This window comes from Salmo trutta, chromosome 20 (genome assembly GCF_901001165.1).
Source record: "Salmo trutta chromosome 20, fSalTru1.1, whole genome shotgun sequence".
NCBI classification, from domain to species: domain Eukaryota; kingdom Metazoa; phylum Chordata; class Actinopteri; order Salmoniformes; family Salmonidae; genus Salmo; species Salmo trutta.
Window position 1 is genome coordinate 19,638,617 of NC_042976.1, and position 16,823 is coordinate 19,655,439.

General features: G+C 40.1%; 1 protein-coding gene across 2 annotated transcripts in view; it reads right to left on the reverse strand.

The window, feature by feature from the left end:
• ttn.1 (titin, tandem duplicate 1) overlaps positions 1–16,823 on the reverse strand; it is a 166,286-nt gene that overhangs the window by 128,880 nt on the left and 20,583 nt on the right. The window contains exons 38-40 of one of the 2 annotated variants that reach the window (XM_029702491.1): positions 16,076–16,117; positions 11,843–15,595; positions 11,065–11,343 (exon numbers count right to left, since the gene is read on the reverse strand). In XM_029702491.1, coding sequence (XP_029558351.1) covers positions 11,065–11,343; positions 11,843–15,595; positions 16,076–16,117 — 4,074 coding nt within the window. The remainder of the gene's footprint in view (positions 1–11,064; positions 11,344–11,842; positions 15,596–16,075; positions 16,118–16,823) is intronic. The other variant, XM_029702492.1, reaches the window with a different exon arrangement.

Here is a 16,823-nt window from a genome sequence, read left to right on the forward strand (position 1 = left end):
CACTTGCCGTCATGCTATCGCTATTGAGTACTTCCAAAGTGCAGGAAGTCTCTGTGGTCAACACGTTGTACTGATAAGAGGCATAGAGCTGTTTCCCATCTTTCAACCAAGTAACAAATATTTTGGGAGTTCCATTGTATGTGCATTCAAGTTTCAAAGGTTTCCCCTTTTCAGAAGACATGTCCTTCAGCTTCTTCACAAACTGTACTGGTTCTGGGAGGAGCAATAGTCAAATCAGTAACATCGCTGTATTTTCGGTATGTCAGAATATGCATGAAAAAAATATGTAATTTCAGAATTCATTGCCATGTTAACTAACCTTTCATGAACAGATTAACTGGGCAACTTTCCTTCCCAGCATCATTAATAATCTGGCATGTATACTCTCCAGCATCTGATTTGGCCACTTTGTATAGCTCCAGAGTAGCTGTATTGCCCTGGAGAGCAATTTCACAACCCTTTCCAGACACAATTTCCCTGGTGCCCCTGAACCACTTAAGTTTCAGTGGGGCACTTCCATGGACTGTTGCTGAAAATGTTACATTTGCACCAGGCAGAGCTTCCTTTGCCTGAGGTATTTCCACAAAGGATGGAGGTTCTTAATAAGAAAAAATAAATGTTGTATAGCGTAAGTATTCTCTTTCGGAAACACATCACCTCTCATGTTGGATTTATTTTTCTCCATAGGATAAAATCCATGCTGACAAGTCTACATATCTACTGACCTTGTACAATCATAGAAGCACTTGTTTCACTGGCTCCTGCAGTGTTAACGGCTTTGCAAGTGTATTTTCCAGAGTCTGACAACTTAAGAGTTGGCAGTTTAACTTTGCAGGTGTTGTCACTGCAAATGATCTCGTGATTTGGTCCACTCTTGATCTCTTGACCAGCGTGGTGCCAAGAGATAGTGAAAGGTGGAGAACCTGCAACTTTGCATTCCATTTCACCAGGTTTACCAACAATAGTATGGGTGTCTCTCAGTTTCCTGATGAATGTGGGTGGAATCTTCTTATCTGTTTAAAAAATAATAAGTAATGACGGATTGTAAATGTAATAAAATGGCAATGGATTGTAAATATCAAATTGAATTAATCGGAAGGTATGATACTAGTGGTACCAACCTAGGACAGTGAGGGTTGTCTTGCAGGAAACGCTGCCAACCTCATTTTTGACCTCACATTTGTATTCTCCTGTATCAACTCTCTCTGTCGACATGACTTTCAGGCTGGAGATATTCTTTGAGAAGGTTATCTTATGCTTGGTGCCAGAGGAGAGCTCGACACCATCCTTGAACCATTTAGATTTCAGTTCTGGTGTTCCGGCTACAGTGACTTCAAGAGTTGCTGAATCACCCGCCTTGACATTGAATGACTCTGGGCTATCCACAATGGTAGCCGGTTCTGAAAATTAAGTAGGACCACAATTCATATTTAGAAAGCAGATACTTACCAAATGTATGTCAATGTAATCTTCATTGAGTGGGGAAATGGAGTCTTACGAACCTAAGACAGTGAGGTTGGAAACACATTCCACAACTCCAGAATCATTTTTGAGTTGGCAGGTATATTTGCCACCTGTGGTTTGGTCAGCCTTAAAGACCTTCAGGGTGACCACGCTGTTCTCAAATGTGATTTTCCGGTTGTCTCCATCCCTAAGAACATGATCCTTATCTTGCACCCAAGAAACAGTTATAGGCTGAGAGCCTTTGACAGTGGCCATCAGAGTGACTTCTTCACCCAATTTGACTGACTGGTTTACCAGTTTCTTCACGAAAACGGGTGCTTCTGAATAGTGAGAAAGGATTGATTGTGGTGAGGAGAAGCAATCATACAGGTAATGTTGTATGTATGAATATAACTAAGATATGTTGAATATCCATTGACGATATAGTTTACTGACCTCTGAGCGTAACTGTTGTATGGCATGTTTCATATCCTACTTTGTTTGTGACCCTGCACTCATATTCACCAACATCTGAGGGGTCCACTGCAAGAATATGGAGAGTGGCAGAGCTACTCTCATTCACCATCTTATACTTCCTGCTTTCCTTAAGTGGCTTTTTGTCTTTGTACCAGATTATCTTAAAGGGTTCTGTGCCATACAGTTCACAGTATAGCATAGCATCTTTTCCTTTGATCACCTCTACAGGTTTCGGTACTTTCATGAAACTTGGTGGATCTAAAAACAACACAATTGGCCGATCAGTTTCATTAAAGTTAAATATTCCAGGGCAAGCAGGTTGCAAGATTCCAGGGCAAACAAGTTGCATCTACCCAAGCAAGTGGACATTGGCAATCATAAGAGAAAAGAGGGCTTCAAAGGATCATGCTTTTTAGTCCATGCTAACTGTGCAATGGTGTAATCCAAGTAGTGACCATTTAACACAATCAATGGAATTTAAAAAGGGTGAAAAAGTCAAGGAATAATTATACATTGAGGTTCATGCTGCAACTATTTTAAAGGAAAACCTGACATCATAACACAGACTGAATAAACTGCAAAGGGCAATGTCAAAAATAAGTCACTGTCAGTGAAAGGGAGGAGGAATCATACATTCAGGTTCATGCTATAGAGAATGAATGAACTGCAAAAGGCAATGTCCCTTTTCAGTGGCTGACCTTGCACTGTGATGATGGTGCTGCAGCTTACAGCTCCAGCATCATTCTGTGCCTCACAGGTGTATACTCCATCATCAGCATATCTTGTGGAGTGCAGCTCAAGGACTGCCATTGAGTCAACAAATGAAGTTCTACAGTTGTCACCATCTGTTATCTTATTGTCATTTTTGTACCACTGCATTCGCAGAGAGGGCACACTTGTAACTTTGCATTCAAGACGGAGTGGCTCGCCCTGCTTCACGAACGTTGTATGTGGCAATTTCAGTACGATTTCAGGAGGTTCTGCAAAGCCCAAGAACATGAAGTTAGAATTTAGAGAACTTCAAGGATTGAAAAATTATCAGCAACAAAGAATGGGATGATGATGGGAGGAAGCCAATGGTTCGCTAGATGGGAGAATACATTTGTTATATTTCATAGAAAGACAACCCTGAATTTTTTTTGTTACGCATGGGTTATAGGCAGAGTGATGAAGGAGCGATGAAAATGAAAAAAAGAGATGGAATTAAATAAATGAAGGGTGGCAAAAAAGAGTATAATCCAACCTTTCACCAATAAATTGGTTGTACACTTCACAGTGCCAGCGTCATTGCTAACTTGGCAAGAGTACGTTCCACTTTGCAAAAATCCAACTGAGTAAAGATCTAAGAAGCAAGATAAGCCTTCTAGTCCAACTGAACATGATGGTCCAGTTATCAGTTCAGTGTCATCCTTGAACCATTTGACTGTAAAAGGAGGTGTTCCTTGAAAGACACCCTGGAAGTGTACAGTGGCTTTGGGAATGACAGCCTGGGACTCAGGTTCAGATACGAAGTTTGGTGGCACTAAAAACCATTGGAAGAAAGATTAAATGAAAGACGAGTTCATCAACTGGTGCCTAGAGAAATGTAAGAGTAAAATTTAAGAGTAAAAGTAAAAACTAAAAGTATGACTCTGACCTTTTGCTTTTAATGCACCACTGCAATCACTACTTCCAGCTTTGTTTGTGATTTTACACAAGTACTCCCCTGTATCCTCTTCCTCAAAATTCTTAATTTCCAAAGACACAGTGTTGTCTTTCTGCTCTAACTGATACTTGGTTTTACTTGCAAGGACACTGCCGTCTTTGGTCCATTGCACTGATATTGGCAAAGAACCAGCGACTTTGCATTCCATATAAACTACAGAGCCCAAAACCTCCTTAATCTCCATTAATTTCTTGATGAAAGTAGGCGCAATGACTTGTTCTGTTTCAAAACAACAACAAAAATCCATTAGCAATGGAGAGTAAAATCGACTTTTGTATTCCAAATGTTTTTATAACTGAGAAATTCAAAGTAATTTTGCACTGACCTACGACAATCAATTTAACCTTGCAGCTGCAGGTATCAACAGAGTTTGTAGCCTCAAACAGGTAATCCCCTGCATCTTCCAGTTGTGTAGACTGAATCTTCAAACTACTGAGGTTATTCTCAAAGTTAAGTTTATTTTGCCTGCTGGGTGTGAGTTCTATTCCATCTTTTGTCCACTTTACTTTGATCTCAGGGGTGCCAGAGACCTTGCACTCCAAACTGACTGCATCACCTAGAGTGACATTTATCACCTCTGGTTTTTCTATAATCTTAGGTGGTTCTAAAATACAAACAAGCAGACATGAGGATTAGCTACAAATGTAACGATCAACTTCAAAATGTTAAACTTGATCATCATTTAAATCAAGCAAAGACACACCTTGCACCATCAGGGTTGCAAAGCACTTGTCCTGTCCAGCCTCATTTGCAACCTGGCAAGTATATTTCCCGCTGTGACAGGCCTCACAGATCGGAATCCTTAGAGTTGCCACATTATTTTCAAAGATCCTTTCAGTTTTAGGATCTTCCAAGATCCAGTTCTCATCTTTTTTCCATTGTACAGACAGAGATGGCGATCCCATCACAACACACTGAAATGTAGCGACACTCCCCAAAACAGAGGAAGCATTTTCCATCTTCTTTACAAAAGACGGTCGCGCTAATGTGAAGAAAACATTTAATCAGAATAATAAATTGAAAATGCTGACATTTTCAATGTGAAAATTGAATTAGAGAAATAATGATCATCATAAGTGACTAACCTTTCATAGACATTGTGGTGCTACACGAACAGCTTCCCACCTCATTTGAAACTGTGCACTGATAACCACCAACATCTAAAGCATCACATTCCTGTATTTTCAGGCTCATGACATTACCATATTCATAAATTACATGCTTCTTATTGGTTTTGATCTGCTTTTTATCTTTGTGCCATGTAACCTCAAACGGACCAGTTCCTGACACTTGGCATTCAAAGACAGTCATAGAGCCCTTCACGACTTCAACAGGCGTTAACTCTCCAATAAATGCTGGGGGCTCTGAAATAAGGAAGCAGGTTTAAATGAGTGGGGGGATTGTGTCAATAAACATCTGAGTAAAATGTTGAATTACTGGCTCAAAAGACTGGAAGTAGGCTAAACCAACCTTTCACGGCTAACTCCATGCTGCAGCTCTCACTGCCTGCCTCATTACGGGCCTCACAGAAGTATACTCCACTGTCATTGGCATCAACACCAATTATCTCTAAGCTCGCCACAGACTTAACAAAGAACATTTTGTATTTGTCACTACGACTTATCTCCTTCCCATCTCTGAACCAGTGCACTTGTATTTCTGGAGTGCCACCAACATGGCACTCAAAGTGTTTATTTTCTCTAAGTTTCACAACTGATAATTTGTCAGGTTTTTCAAGGAAACTGGGAGGTTCTGCAAAAAAGATGAACTATTCGTAAATACATATTAACACCAATAAAAATGCCCAAATAGATTGACAAAGGTAAGTTGAAGATCAATGCCAACCTTTGACAAAGAGCGTTGCCTGGCAAACATCAGAGCCGACGTCATTATGTATTTCACAGACATAGTTTCCACAGTCTGACGTTTTGGCAAAGAAGAGCTCCAGTGAAGTAGAGTTGTAATCTTTAATCACAGAGCAATCCGAGCTTGATAAGATCTCCTTCTTGTCTTTAAACCATTTCATGGTCAAGGGTGGCGTGCCAGACGAAAGGACATTAAACTGAACCTTTGATCCAGGCAAAACATCCATTGATTCAGGTTTTTCTAGAATAGATGGCGGTTCTGTTGATGAAAGGGGAAGATGTGCATTGTCAAAGTTGCTGTCACCTTCCAATATACTGGATATCCACTGTATCTAACATCAAAAGACAATCCAAAGCTAACAAACCTTTCACGAGCAAGGCACCAGAACACTGGTCTTTGCCGGCCTTATTACTAGCAATGCAGGTATAGCCGCCACTGTCAGCACTATCAAGACGACTAATTTCTAGAAATGCCGAGTTCTCAAAGAATGTGCATTTGTGTTTCTCATCGCTCTTGATCTCCTTATCATCTTTGTACCAAAGTACAGATATAGGCAAGGATCCAGACACAAGACACTCCAAGTGGGCAAAAGATCCTTTGATACTCTCCATTTTCTCCAGTCTTCTTGTGAAAGATGGTTTAATCGTTTGATCTATCATAAAAGTAAATAGTATATGGTGAGTAGTTGTACACTGTAAGACGGCGGGGTATACATTCATTTAAGATTGATTCAAATAAAAATGATCCACCGATCAACAAACCTAGAACAGTGATTGAAGCCTCACAGGTGCTGCTTCCAACATCATTTGAAACCTCAAAGGTGTATTCACCACTATCACTTTTCTCTGTAGAGAGTATCTTCAGTACAGAGCTCTTATCTCTGCTCTGTACTTTGTATCTATGACTTGATGTCAGCTCTCTTCCATCCTTCAACCACATGGCTTTGAGGACTTTAGAGCCTGAGAACCTGCATTCAAGAGTAGCTGGATCTCCTGTTGTTACACTGATAGACTTGGCTTGCTCAGTAATATTTGCAGGTTCTGTGATAAACAAAATATTAAATGAACAATCCACTATTCAATAGTACAACACTGTGATAAAAATATAAATTGCAAAAGTAAAAGACCTAAACATCAAACCAACCTTTGACTGTAAGCGTGGCAAGACATTTCTGACTTCCAGCCTCATTCTGTGCCTGACAAATATATTTTCCACCATGTTTCATCTGAGTGTTTCTTAAAGTTAACACTGCCATTCCGGTCTCATAAGATATCTTTATATGTTCGTCTTCTTTAACTTCATGATCCTCCTTTATCCATGATACAGTCATGGGCAGTGATCCCTTTAAAGTGCACTGCATAGAAATCTCTGAGCCAACTAAAGAACTGATGTTCTCTATTTTCTGTACAAACGAGGGTGGTTCTATTGAAGGAAGACCATACATGTCAAGATATAATTCAATAATATCAACAGGCCACAGTCTATCAAATACAGATAGCTACAGTATATTTCTATAATGTTGACTTTTAACCAACCTTTTAATGTAATTTGGCAATCACATGTTGTCTTCCCAACTTCATTTTCTATGTTACATTGGTATTTTCCAGCATCCCCAGATTCACATTTAAGAATCTGAAGAGTGACTACGCCATCTTGTATATTTATCTTATGCCTTTTGTCATTTCTGATCTGCTTGGTGTCCTGATAACAAGATATTTCAAATGGAGCTGAGCCTGAAATAACTCCTTCGAATATAACATCAGACCCTTTCACAACTTCTTTGGACTCAAAAGCTGTCACAAACATGGGAGGTTCTACAACAAAGATAAAATAATGTTATTATTCTACACAGACAATAACATAGTACAGATAAACTGTAAAAGTGAATACGACACACACCTTTGACTGTAACTGTGCTGCTGCAGCGGTCACTACCAGCATCACTTGATGACACACAAACATAATCTCCACTATCATCAACAGAGCAGTTGACAATCTCCAGTGAAGCAACTGAGTCAGTGAAGGACAGTCTGCATTTATCATTTGAAGCAATTTCAGTCTCATTCTTAAGCCACTTAACATTGATCACAGGACTGCCAGTGACTTTGCACGTCAACGTAAGTGGTTGTCCATTTTTCACCAGTTTTAATGGCTCAAGCCTCATTGAAAACTGAGGTGGTTCTGGAAATAATTGATGATAACAATTACTTCAAAAGACAGTAACATCAAGAAAAGGTGTACAAAAAATATACATAATTGAGCAAAGAAAAGGCACCTTTCACAAACAAGACTGCAGAGCATGCCACCTTCCCAGCATCATTGGCCACTTGGCAAGTGTAGTTAGCCGAGTCACTGGGTTTCACTGAGTGAAGTTCCAAGAAACTTGAAGAAGCGTCTTTCTTGATAAAACTTGCGCCTCTAGTGGTTATCTCCTTGTCCTCTCTGAACCACTTAACAGTAAGAGGAGCCGTTCCAGTGAAAGAAGACTTCAAGACAACAGTAGATCCTGGTACGACATCTTGGTTGTCAGGTTTTAATGTGAAGATTGGAGGTTCTAAATTCAGTTTGGAAGAGACAAAATATGAATGTGTTCATTCAGCTTCATTATGGCCAAAATAATGTAACACTATTATACTACTATTATTACTATAATAAGAATAGTTATTCTAACCTTTAACACATAAGGTTCCACTGCTCTCTTTAAATCCAGCAGAATTTGTTGCCCGACATGTGTATACTCCCTCATCACACTTTTCTATTTGGGTTATTCCCAATGTAGCCGTGGTTTCTTTCATTTCAAGTTGATATTTCTGTCCAGACGTTATTTCTTTATCGTCTTTGTACCAAGAGATGGACATGGGCTGAGATCCAGATACTTTGCTCTCCATAGTAATGTTGTTACCAATATTTCCATCAACTTTCTTAAGATTTTTTGTGAAAGATGGTGGAAGAACACGATCTGTTAAGGGGAATATAACTTTTTTCATTATAACATTCTTGTGGTTCCTCAAGTCGTAATTATGGAAAAAGCATAAACTACAAAACAAACCTAGCACTGTGACTGAACAAGAGCACTGATCTTTTCCGACGCGGTTGGACACTTCCATCGTGTATTCACATGTGCCTCCTTTCTCTGCCGCAACAATCTTTAAGATGGCTACATTGTCTTTAAGAGTGATTTTATATTTTCGACCTCCTGTAATCTCCTTTCCATCTTGGAGCCATTTCACTTTAAGATCCGGGCTTCCTGCAATTGTGCATTCCAAGGTTGCTGATTCCCCTGAAGTCACGTTGATGGATGTGGCTTTCTCTAAGATTCTAGCGGGTTCTAAAATGTAATTATACAAAGATTTTTAGATTTGAAACATCAACAATGGCCCAAAATAATATACTTGTGTGAAATATTCTGAATCTAACCTTGAACTGCTAAAGAGGTTTCACATTTTTGTTGACCAGCCTCATTCTCTGCTTGGCAAGTGTACTTTCCACCATGGCAAATGTCAACAGCTGCTATTGTCAAAATGGCGAAATTATTCTGAAATGCCATGGTGATATTAGGGTCATCATCCCTAAGCCATTCAGAATCCTTCATCCACTTGACAGTAATAGGGGCAGAGCCTTTTATAGTCCCCTGCAGTTTAACAGCATTGCCCAAAACTGCTGTAGTGTTCTCAATCTTCTTTGCGAATGTTGGTGGTTCTAAAAAATTACAATTATAGCAATAATAGTCATTATAATTTAGAGGATTACATAGGTAAGAGGAATAAGAAGAATAAGAATATCCTCCATGAATGTGTTTTATTTTAACTAACCTTTCTGTTTGGCAATTGTCTTTGCAGTGATTGAACCTACATCATTTGACACAACACATTGATATTCCCCAACATCTGCACTTTCAAATGAGCAGATCTCCAAAGAAGCAATCGAGTCTTGAGAAACAATCTTGTATTTCCTATCGGAAGTGAGTGGTTTCTTACTCCTCAACCAATTGAATTGAAATGGGGCAGTGCCTGCAACTTCACATTGGAAGAGGGCAACAGTGCCCCTGACTGCTTCAACCATTTGCAATTCCTTTTTGAAGGATGGTGGTTCTGAGAAGAGATATTTGATACAATTTCACAATAACATAATATTCAGAAGACAATATCAAATATCGTAATTATCTACATAACTGACACAACACACCTTTTATAGTTAACTTGGTGCTACAGCTCTCACAGCCAGCTTCATTCAGCACTTCACATGTGTAATTTCCACTGTCTAACAAAGCAATTTCACTGATCTCCAAAGTAGCAAAACCGTCCTTGAAAGTGATTTTGTATTTCTCGCCAGCCGAGAGCTCTTTGTCATTTAGAAACCAGGTGACATGGAGTTCAGGTGACCCTTTGATTGTGCACTGCAAACGTGCAGCTATGCCTTGCTTCCAGACCAAGTTGGGCTCCAGTCTCTTTACAAAGACTGGGGGTTCTGCAGGATGTATGCATTGAACAATTGAACAATTCAAAACAATGTTCTAAGAAGTCATTGCTAATGAACAAAACTCAGAAAAAGAGGAGCAAATACAAGTTAAAAGTATGAGATTTTGTCAAAAGGCAGTTGAAGATGCAGCTAAAAGATACAGCTGGGTGAAGATATTGCAAATCTATAAATCTATCTGATCATAATCCAAAGATGTTAATTTCCATAACTGCATATATATTGTGCCACAAATACTGCAGAAAGCTTGAAAATGAACTGCTTAGCCTTACCTTGAACCTTTATTGAAGTGGAGCAACTTGTGCTTCCAGCATCATTGGCAGCTGTACAGACATAGTTTCCAGTGTCTTTAAGTTTTCCTTTTGGAATATCAAGAGTGACCATCTTATCTTCAAAAGACTGTTTACAATCCATTGTTTGATGGAGCTTTTTGCCATCTTTTATCCAGGTGATGGACACTCCGGTATCCTCATCCAACTGACACTCAAGGTGCAGTGGATTTCCAACAGCGACTGACACTGATTCAAGTGTTTTCACAAAATGGGGTTTGTTGATGACCTTCATCTCCGTGCTGCACACAGCAGTTCCAACACTGTTGAACGCTTTACACAGGTAAACACCTTGATCAGTAAGTTCAAGTTCTGATATTTCAAGAATATATTTATTCTTTTCTGAGGAGATTTTGTAGTTTCCCCCCGAAGAAATGGCATTGTTGTCTTTATGCCAGACAATAGTCATCGGTGAAGATCCAGTGACTACACACTGAATGTTTGCCTTTTTCCCAACATACAATGTCAATGGATCAGGCTTAGTAATAAAGGCAGGTGGGAAAAGTTCTATGAAATTTGAAAATAAGAAAGGGAAAAAATACATAATAAAACATAATAATTAACAACATATTAAGATTTATTTCAAAACCTGACAAAATCCAATAACCTGACAAATCACAAGGGAGATCATTTGTTTGAACTTTTTGAGCGAGTATAGATGACCATAACTAGATTTGTGGAGGTAAGAAGCACATCATATTCCTAAAACCATAACCTTTGGTATGACAACCTGTTGAAATAAATTTAACAAAAGTTCAGTTCACTCACCAGTTACGTTGAGTTTCGCGGCACAGGTGTCACTGCCATTCTGGTTTGTAGCCTTGCAGGTATATTCACCACTGTCAGCTTTGGTTGGGCTCAGAAGCTCCAATGAAGATATCAGTTGCCGACTGATGATCCTGCAATTTGGACTCTCTTTGATAGGAGTGCCAGACTTGAACCACTTGAACTGCACATTTGGTGCATCTTCAATCTCACATTCGAACTTGGCCTGGCTGCCAACATTGATCTCCAGGGGCTGGATTTTGTACCTGAAAACCGGTGGCACTATAATGTGCAGGGAAAGGGAAGAAAATAGTACAATTAACACACTGGCTATGATTCTAGTTGATGTAGTTAAAAGTGGTGAAATGGTGAACCTAGGATGGAAGGTTGCAAACAGGACTGACCAGGAGGGACTGTGGAGGGAAATGATGTTAGGTTTGGATCAAAACACTTCAATGAAGAAAATGAGACCAAGATGAAATGTCCAAGAAAGCATGCAAAAAGAGGGTTTCAGGACTCAATGGGGAAGACGAGAGTGATGTGGAGTCAAAGAGGATGACGGGGAATGGACCAGAGGTGGATTTTTAAGAGAGTGATATGGGTAAAAAGAAGATACCTTGGAAGAACAAAGCAGGAGGATATGGGGGTGGTATCAACGGAAATATTACTGTTAATTTATAGTGATTTTTTATAGTGATGCATGCTAGGAATCACCAATGGAAGTTTATGTCGCGTTAGTTACTATTTTTATGAAAATATGAAAATATCCCCATTATCCAACCTCTGGAGACAACAGTGAGTCTTGATGTTGTTGTAGCCTTGCCAGCTTCATTCTCAGCCTCACAGACATATTCTCCTTCGTGCTTCTCCTTGACAATCTTGTCGATTACTAGTGTGTATGTGTCATGGTCTTTCGAACACTTAAATTCTTTGCCAGATTTGACCAACTTTCCATTGAAAAGCCAGTTCACTTTTGTGACACACATTATGGTCACACTAAACGTAACCATACTATTCTTCTCTGAACAAATATCCTCCAGGGGAGTTACAATAATGGGATAAGCTTTAGTGAATTGCTCAGGAAGTTTACTAATCATAACTGCCTCTGACAGAAACTCCTCCATCGTTTCTTTCTGTATAAACACATGAGACTGTTCGACAGGGACAGAGGCGAAGGGTACTGCTGTGGTTAAATCTGCAGCACCTACATCTCTCTCATCATGGCTTTTTACTGTCACAGATCTGGTCTCCTGCCTAGTAGTCTGCCTGGATTCATGCACCACAGTGCGATCCTGAGCTGTTATGCTTTGGAACGAAGCCATCGTTTCAGTCTTCTGAGCAGCAGACTGGGCTACAGGGGATGTGAAACCCGCTGCACTCTCTGTTACTCTAACAGTTTCCACCACCGATGACAGCATTTCTTTGGATTTTGCACTGCTAACATTTGTTTTCTGAGGCTTGACTATTTGCATTGTGCCAGGTTGGTCCAAAATGAGGGTCTGTTGCTCTCTATAAACTATAGCATGGAAAGCTGCTTGGAGTTCTGTCCTCAGATCAGCAGTCTGAGGGTATTCTCCTTCAAAAGCAATTGTTATTTCCATGGGGGCACCTGGTGTTGTGATAAGGTAGGTGAACATTGCACCCTTAGTTTCCCTACCTACCTTCACTTCCTGTACCTCGACAGCCTCCAATCTCTCAACAACGTCTGCTAGTATAAGTGGCTGGTCACGAGCCACAGCAGACTGAAGCGCAGTTTTCAACTGATGTCTGATGCCCAAACTTGTTGGTTTTGGCATTGGGATCACAAAGGTAAGTTCCTTTGGAAGAACTTGGCTCTCCTGAGACTCGTGCACAAATAATACCCCTTTAGGCTGAGTCTTTACACTGACAACCAATCCTGCAGATTTTCCAATTTCACTTGATTGCTCACCAACAATGATGTGTTTCTCCTCCAATAAAATTGATTGTCTCACTGACTGACCTTCGTGGATCTGAACAGCAAAATCCTGTTCAGCTGCATGTAAAATGGCACAACCTTCAGTTGCTATTGCCTTCTCTTCAATATAGACAGGCTTTGTCGGGATCTTTGGTTCAATTTTCACTACAGGTTTGAATGCATCATTTGCTTTCAAACTTATGGTATGCCCCTCTTCTATACTTTGAGTGTCAACCACAGTTACTGATTGCATAATGTTCCAGCGATCCTCCTTTTCGATTAATGCACGCTGCTGTTTGACATCCCTAGTAAATGGTGTTTCTTTGGATATCTGCATGGGCATTGATGTGACCTGAAGAATGTTCTGAGGTCTGTGTTCTGTTCTAAGCTCTGACTGAACTCCTGTCACGGACACATCAAGATCTTTGGAATAATCTGCACTAAACTCCCTTTTATCCTCTGAGGTTGCTGCATGTTTGCGGGCTCTTTCCTGTTTCTGTACTGCAGTCTGCTGATCTGGCTTCTCAGGACTAAGTATACCTTCTTTAGGTAATACACTTTCTGACTGAATAGACTGAAGATGTAAAGGAGCTTTGGCTTCTTTTCTTGGTTTAATTGAAATTGTGTCCAGCTGAGCTGAAAACTCAGATATCTTCTCACAAGTGACAGATTTCCATTCATTGTGGGTGACTGTGTGCAACAAAGTAGGGCTTTTTCTTGCATCTGCATTCTCTGGCAATGGCTTCTCGCAAGTAAATCTACCTTCAGACTGCAATATATCTTGCTTACTAATCATCTGTAGATGTAAGAGCTGTTCCTCTTCTTTTTCAAATTGCAAAGACATAGAGCTTTCCAAACCTGGAATAGCTTTTGAGTGTTCAGTCTGGAGCAGATGTTTTTCTTCAGCGCTCATGGCTGATTTAAATAACCTATCTTTACTTACCAAAGCGCTCTCTTGTTCAGGTTTGTGTATTTCAAATCTCTGCTCTTTGGATAAAGTATGTTGAGTCTCACTGACAGGTGCGACCACTGGGTTAGGACGTTCCTTCTCTAGCAGGGACTGAGTGGGTTTATCCGATGTTGATAGCGTATCACAATGGCGCTCTGATAGTGGCAGTTGCCCAGTCGATGTAGCGGTATATAAAATCTTAACACCCTCTGTAACTCTGAAGCTTCTCTCTTCCTCAGGCCTAGTGGTTATACCTAATTTCTCTTTCAGAATTGGTAACCTGGTTTCAGCTAGATGACTACTGACGACCTGTTTTGGTTCCTTAGATGACTTAATCTGTTCTGGTTTTCTGTCTCCTAAAACCTCAGTTCTCACTGTGATTAGAGGAATAACCTCTTCTGATGTGGCAGACATTATGTTTGAATGATGTTCCCTTGCAGGCTCAATTTCTAAGATTTCCGGGCTTTGGATACGGTCAGAATGTTGCTCTATGAGTTTTTGGCTCTCTTGGACAGCAGATGTAAAAGCGGCCATATGCAGTTGTTTAATAGGCGCAGCTGAGGCTGAAGGTGGTCTGGTGGGAGTCACAGACACTCTCTCTTCTACCTCATGTGACTGCAGCACTGCAGCCTGGTGGGTGACTCGCTCTCTATGAAGGGTAGCAGCAGAGATATCCAACTCTCTAAGGGTGTCCACTTGCTCGCTGGAAATAACCTGTCTGTCCTCAGTACCTATGGTGTACACCATCTGATCTCTGGCCCTGGCTTCTCCAGGAAGGTTGACCATGTACAAGCGTGACTCTGTAGCCTGTTCAGTCATGGATACTTTATAACCTTTTTGTTTCTGAACAACCACATGTTGTTCCTGGTGCTGAGATATAGAGACAGACTCTCTGAACACGATTAGCTCAGCACTACAAGAGGCCTCCCCAGATGGGTTGGAAGCCCTACAAGTGTAGAGGCCACTGTCCTCCTTTTGGATGCCCTTCATGTTGATGAAGCCAGATCCATCTGGGTTTTTCACCACAATACAATACTTACTAGGCTGAATTTGATAACTACCCCTAAGCCACTGAACCTCTGGAAGAGGATTCCCAGTGACAATATATTTAAAGAGAGCTAGACCACCTTCAGAGCATTGTACAGGCTCAATAGTTTTAATAAATTCAGGTGGTTGGCCAGTGGGTTTGAACATTTTCTCAACCTGCCTCTCTGGTTTCTTTGTGTCACTTACTTGGATGTTCAAGAAAGTAGTACAGGTTGATTGGCCAAACCTGTTGCTTGCAGTACAGGAGTATTCTCCTTCAAATTCCTTCTCTACTTTGTTAATGACGAGGGTATATTCGTCTCGCTCTTGAACAAATGTGTAAACTGATGAACTTGTTATAACCCGACCATTGTGGAACCACTGGACATTAGGCTTTGGAAGACAAGATATTGTGACAGTAAATCTAGCTATGTCCCCAATAGTGACAGCTACTGGTGAGAGTTGGGTCACAAAAACTGGCTTTTCTTTTTTCTTCTCCATTGTACTAGAATAAAGTTTGGACTCTGGCTTGAGTTCAAGTGTTTTGCTTTTGCCTAATTGTAGACCAGTGAAGTAAGACTCCTGTTTTTCCTCTTCAGCTGAGACAGTGAAGCTAGAGAAAGCTGAGTAAAATAATTACATTATGTTATCACTTACAATGTATAAATATGAAGATAAAAAAAACAATAAAGCAATAAATAAAGGAACGCATTTCAACGATAACACCTCTTGAATTGAAATCAGCAAGACAAAAAAACATGCATTATTTTAATTTCACATAATATCCATGTAGGTTTCACCTATTGCATTACAATTCAAGGCAAATATTATGACCGTTCAAGATAGTCACATGCCCAACATATAGTTTTACAAAGGGCATTATACATGATCATATTGCTCCAGACATTTCTAAAAATATCTGCAGGATATGGGCCTGTGCAAAAAAAAAGATAAAGGGCCTGTTTCCCAGTTCCAGATCAAGCCTACTTATGGTCTGCAAAGCACCTCCAACTCTGAAAGTGATTTTTAGTCCAGGAATAGGCTTAATCTGAGTCCAGGAATCCGACACTCAATCACGTTAATGATAAAGAAAATATATTTACCTTTGACTTCCTTTTCCTTTTTCTCCACCTCCTTTTCAACCACTGTCAATAGACAAACATTTATAAATTAGTGATTTTTATCAAATATATATATAGTACTTACTGCTAGAACCAGGTAACATAGGTTACATCCATATTGTCAACATCTATTTTGCAATGATGAAAACAATCTGACATGCTTTGGTTTTGATGTGATCATACAGTGAATTCCGTCTCTTGGGAAGCATGTAGTAAACTGAGCACATCTCTCTCTCTTTTCACATTTAAGTCAGTGTACTTGACAACCTGTTTCTTAGCACATTTGTCCATGAGCTATCATTTTATAATTTATTTTTCTTGTTGTATAGAGCAGTATGGGAGCTGTGTGAAATGTGGAGTTGACAAGAACGGCCAATAGTTGGAAGCAGTCTGAAATGTGGAGTTGACAAGAACGGCCAATAGTTGGGAACAGTGTGAAATGTGGAATTGACAAGAACGGCCAATAACGGCCAAGAGTGCATATTGGTGGTAAGGACCAAAGCATGCAGTTGCCAACCTTTCATCACTGTGCTGCATTCAGCGTCTCCAGCTGAATTGACAATTTTGCAAGTGTAAACGCCCCCTTGCTTAGGACCAACGTTCATAACATTTAAGCAGCACAAGGGCCCCTTGTGTTTCAGAGAGTAAGAAACGGACTCTTCGACAATCAACCGATTGTGTAGCCAAATAACAAACGGAGTAGGGATTCCCTTTATAACGCAAAAGAGAG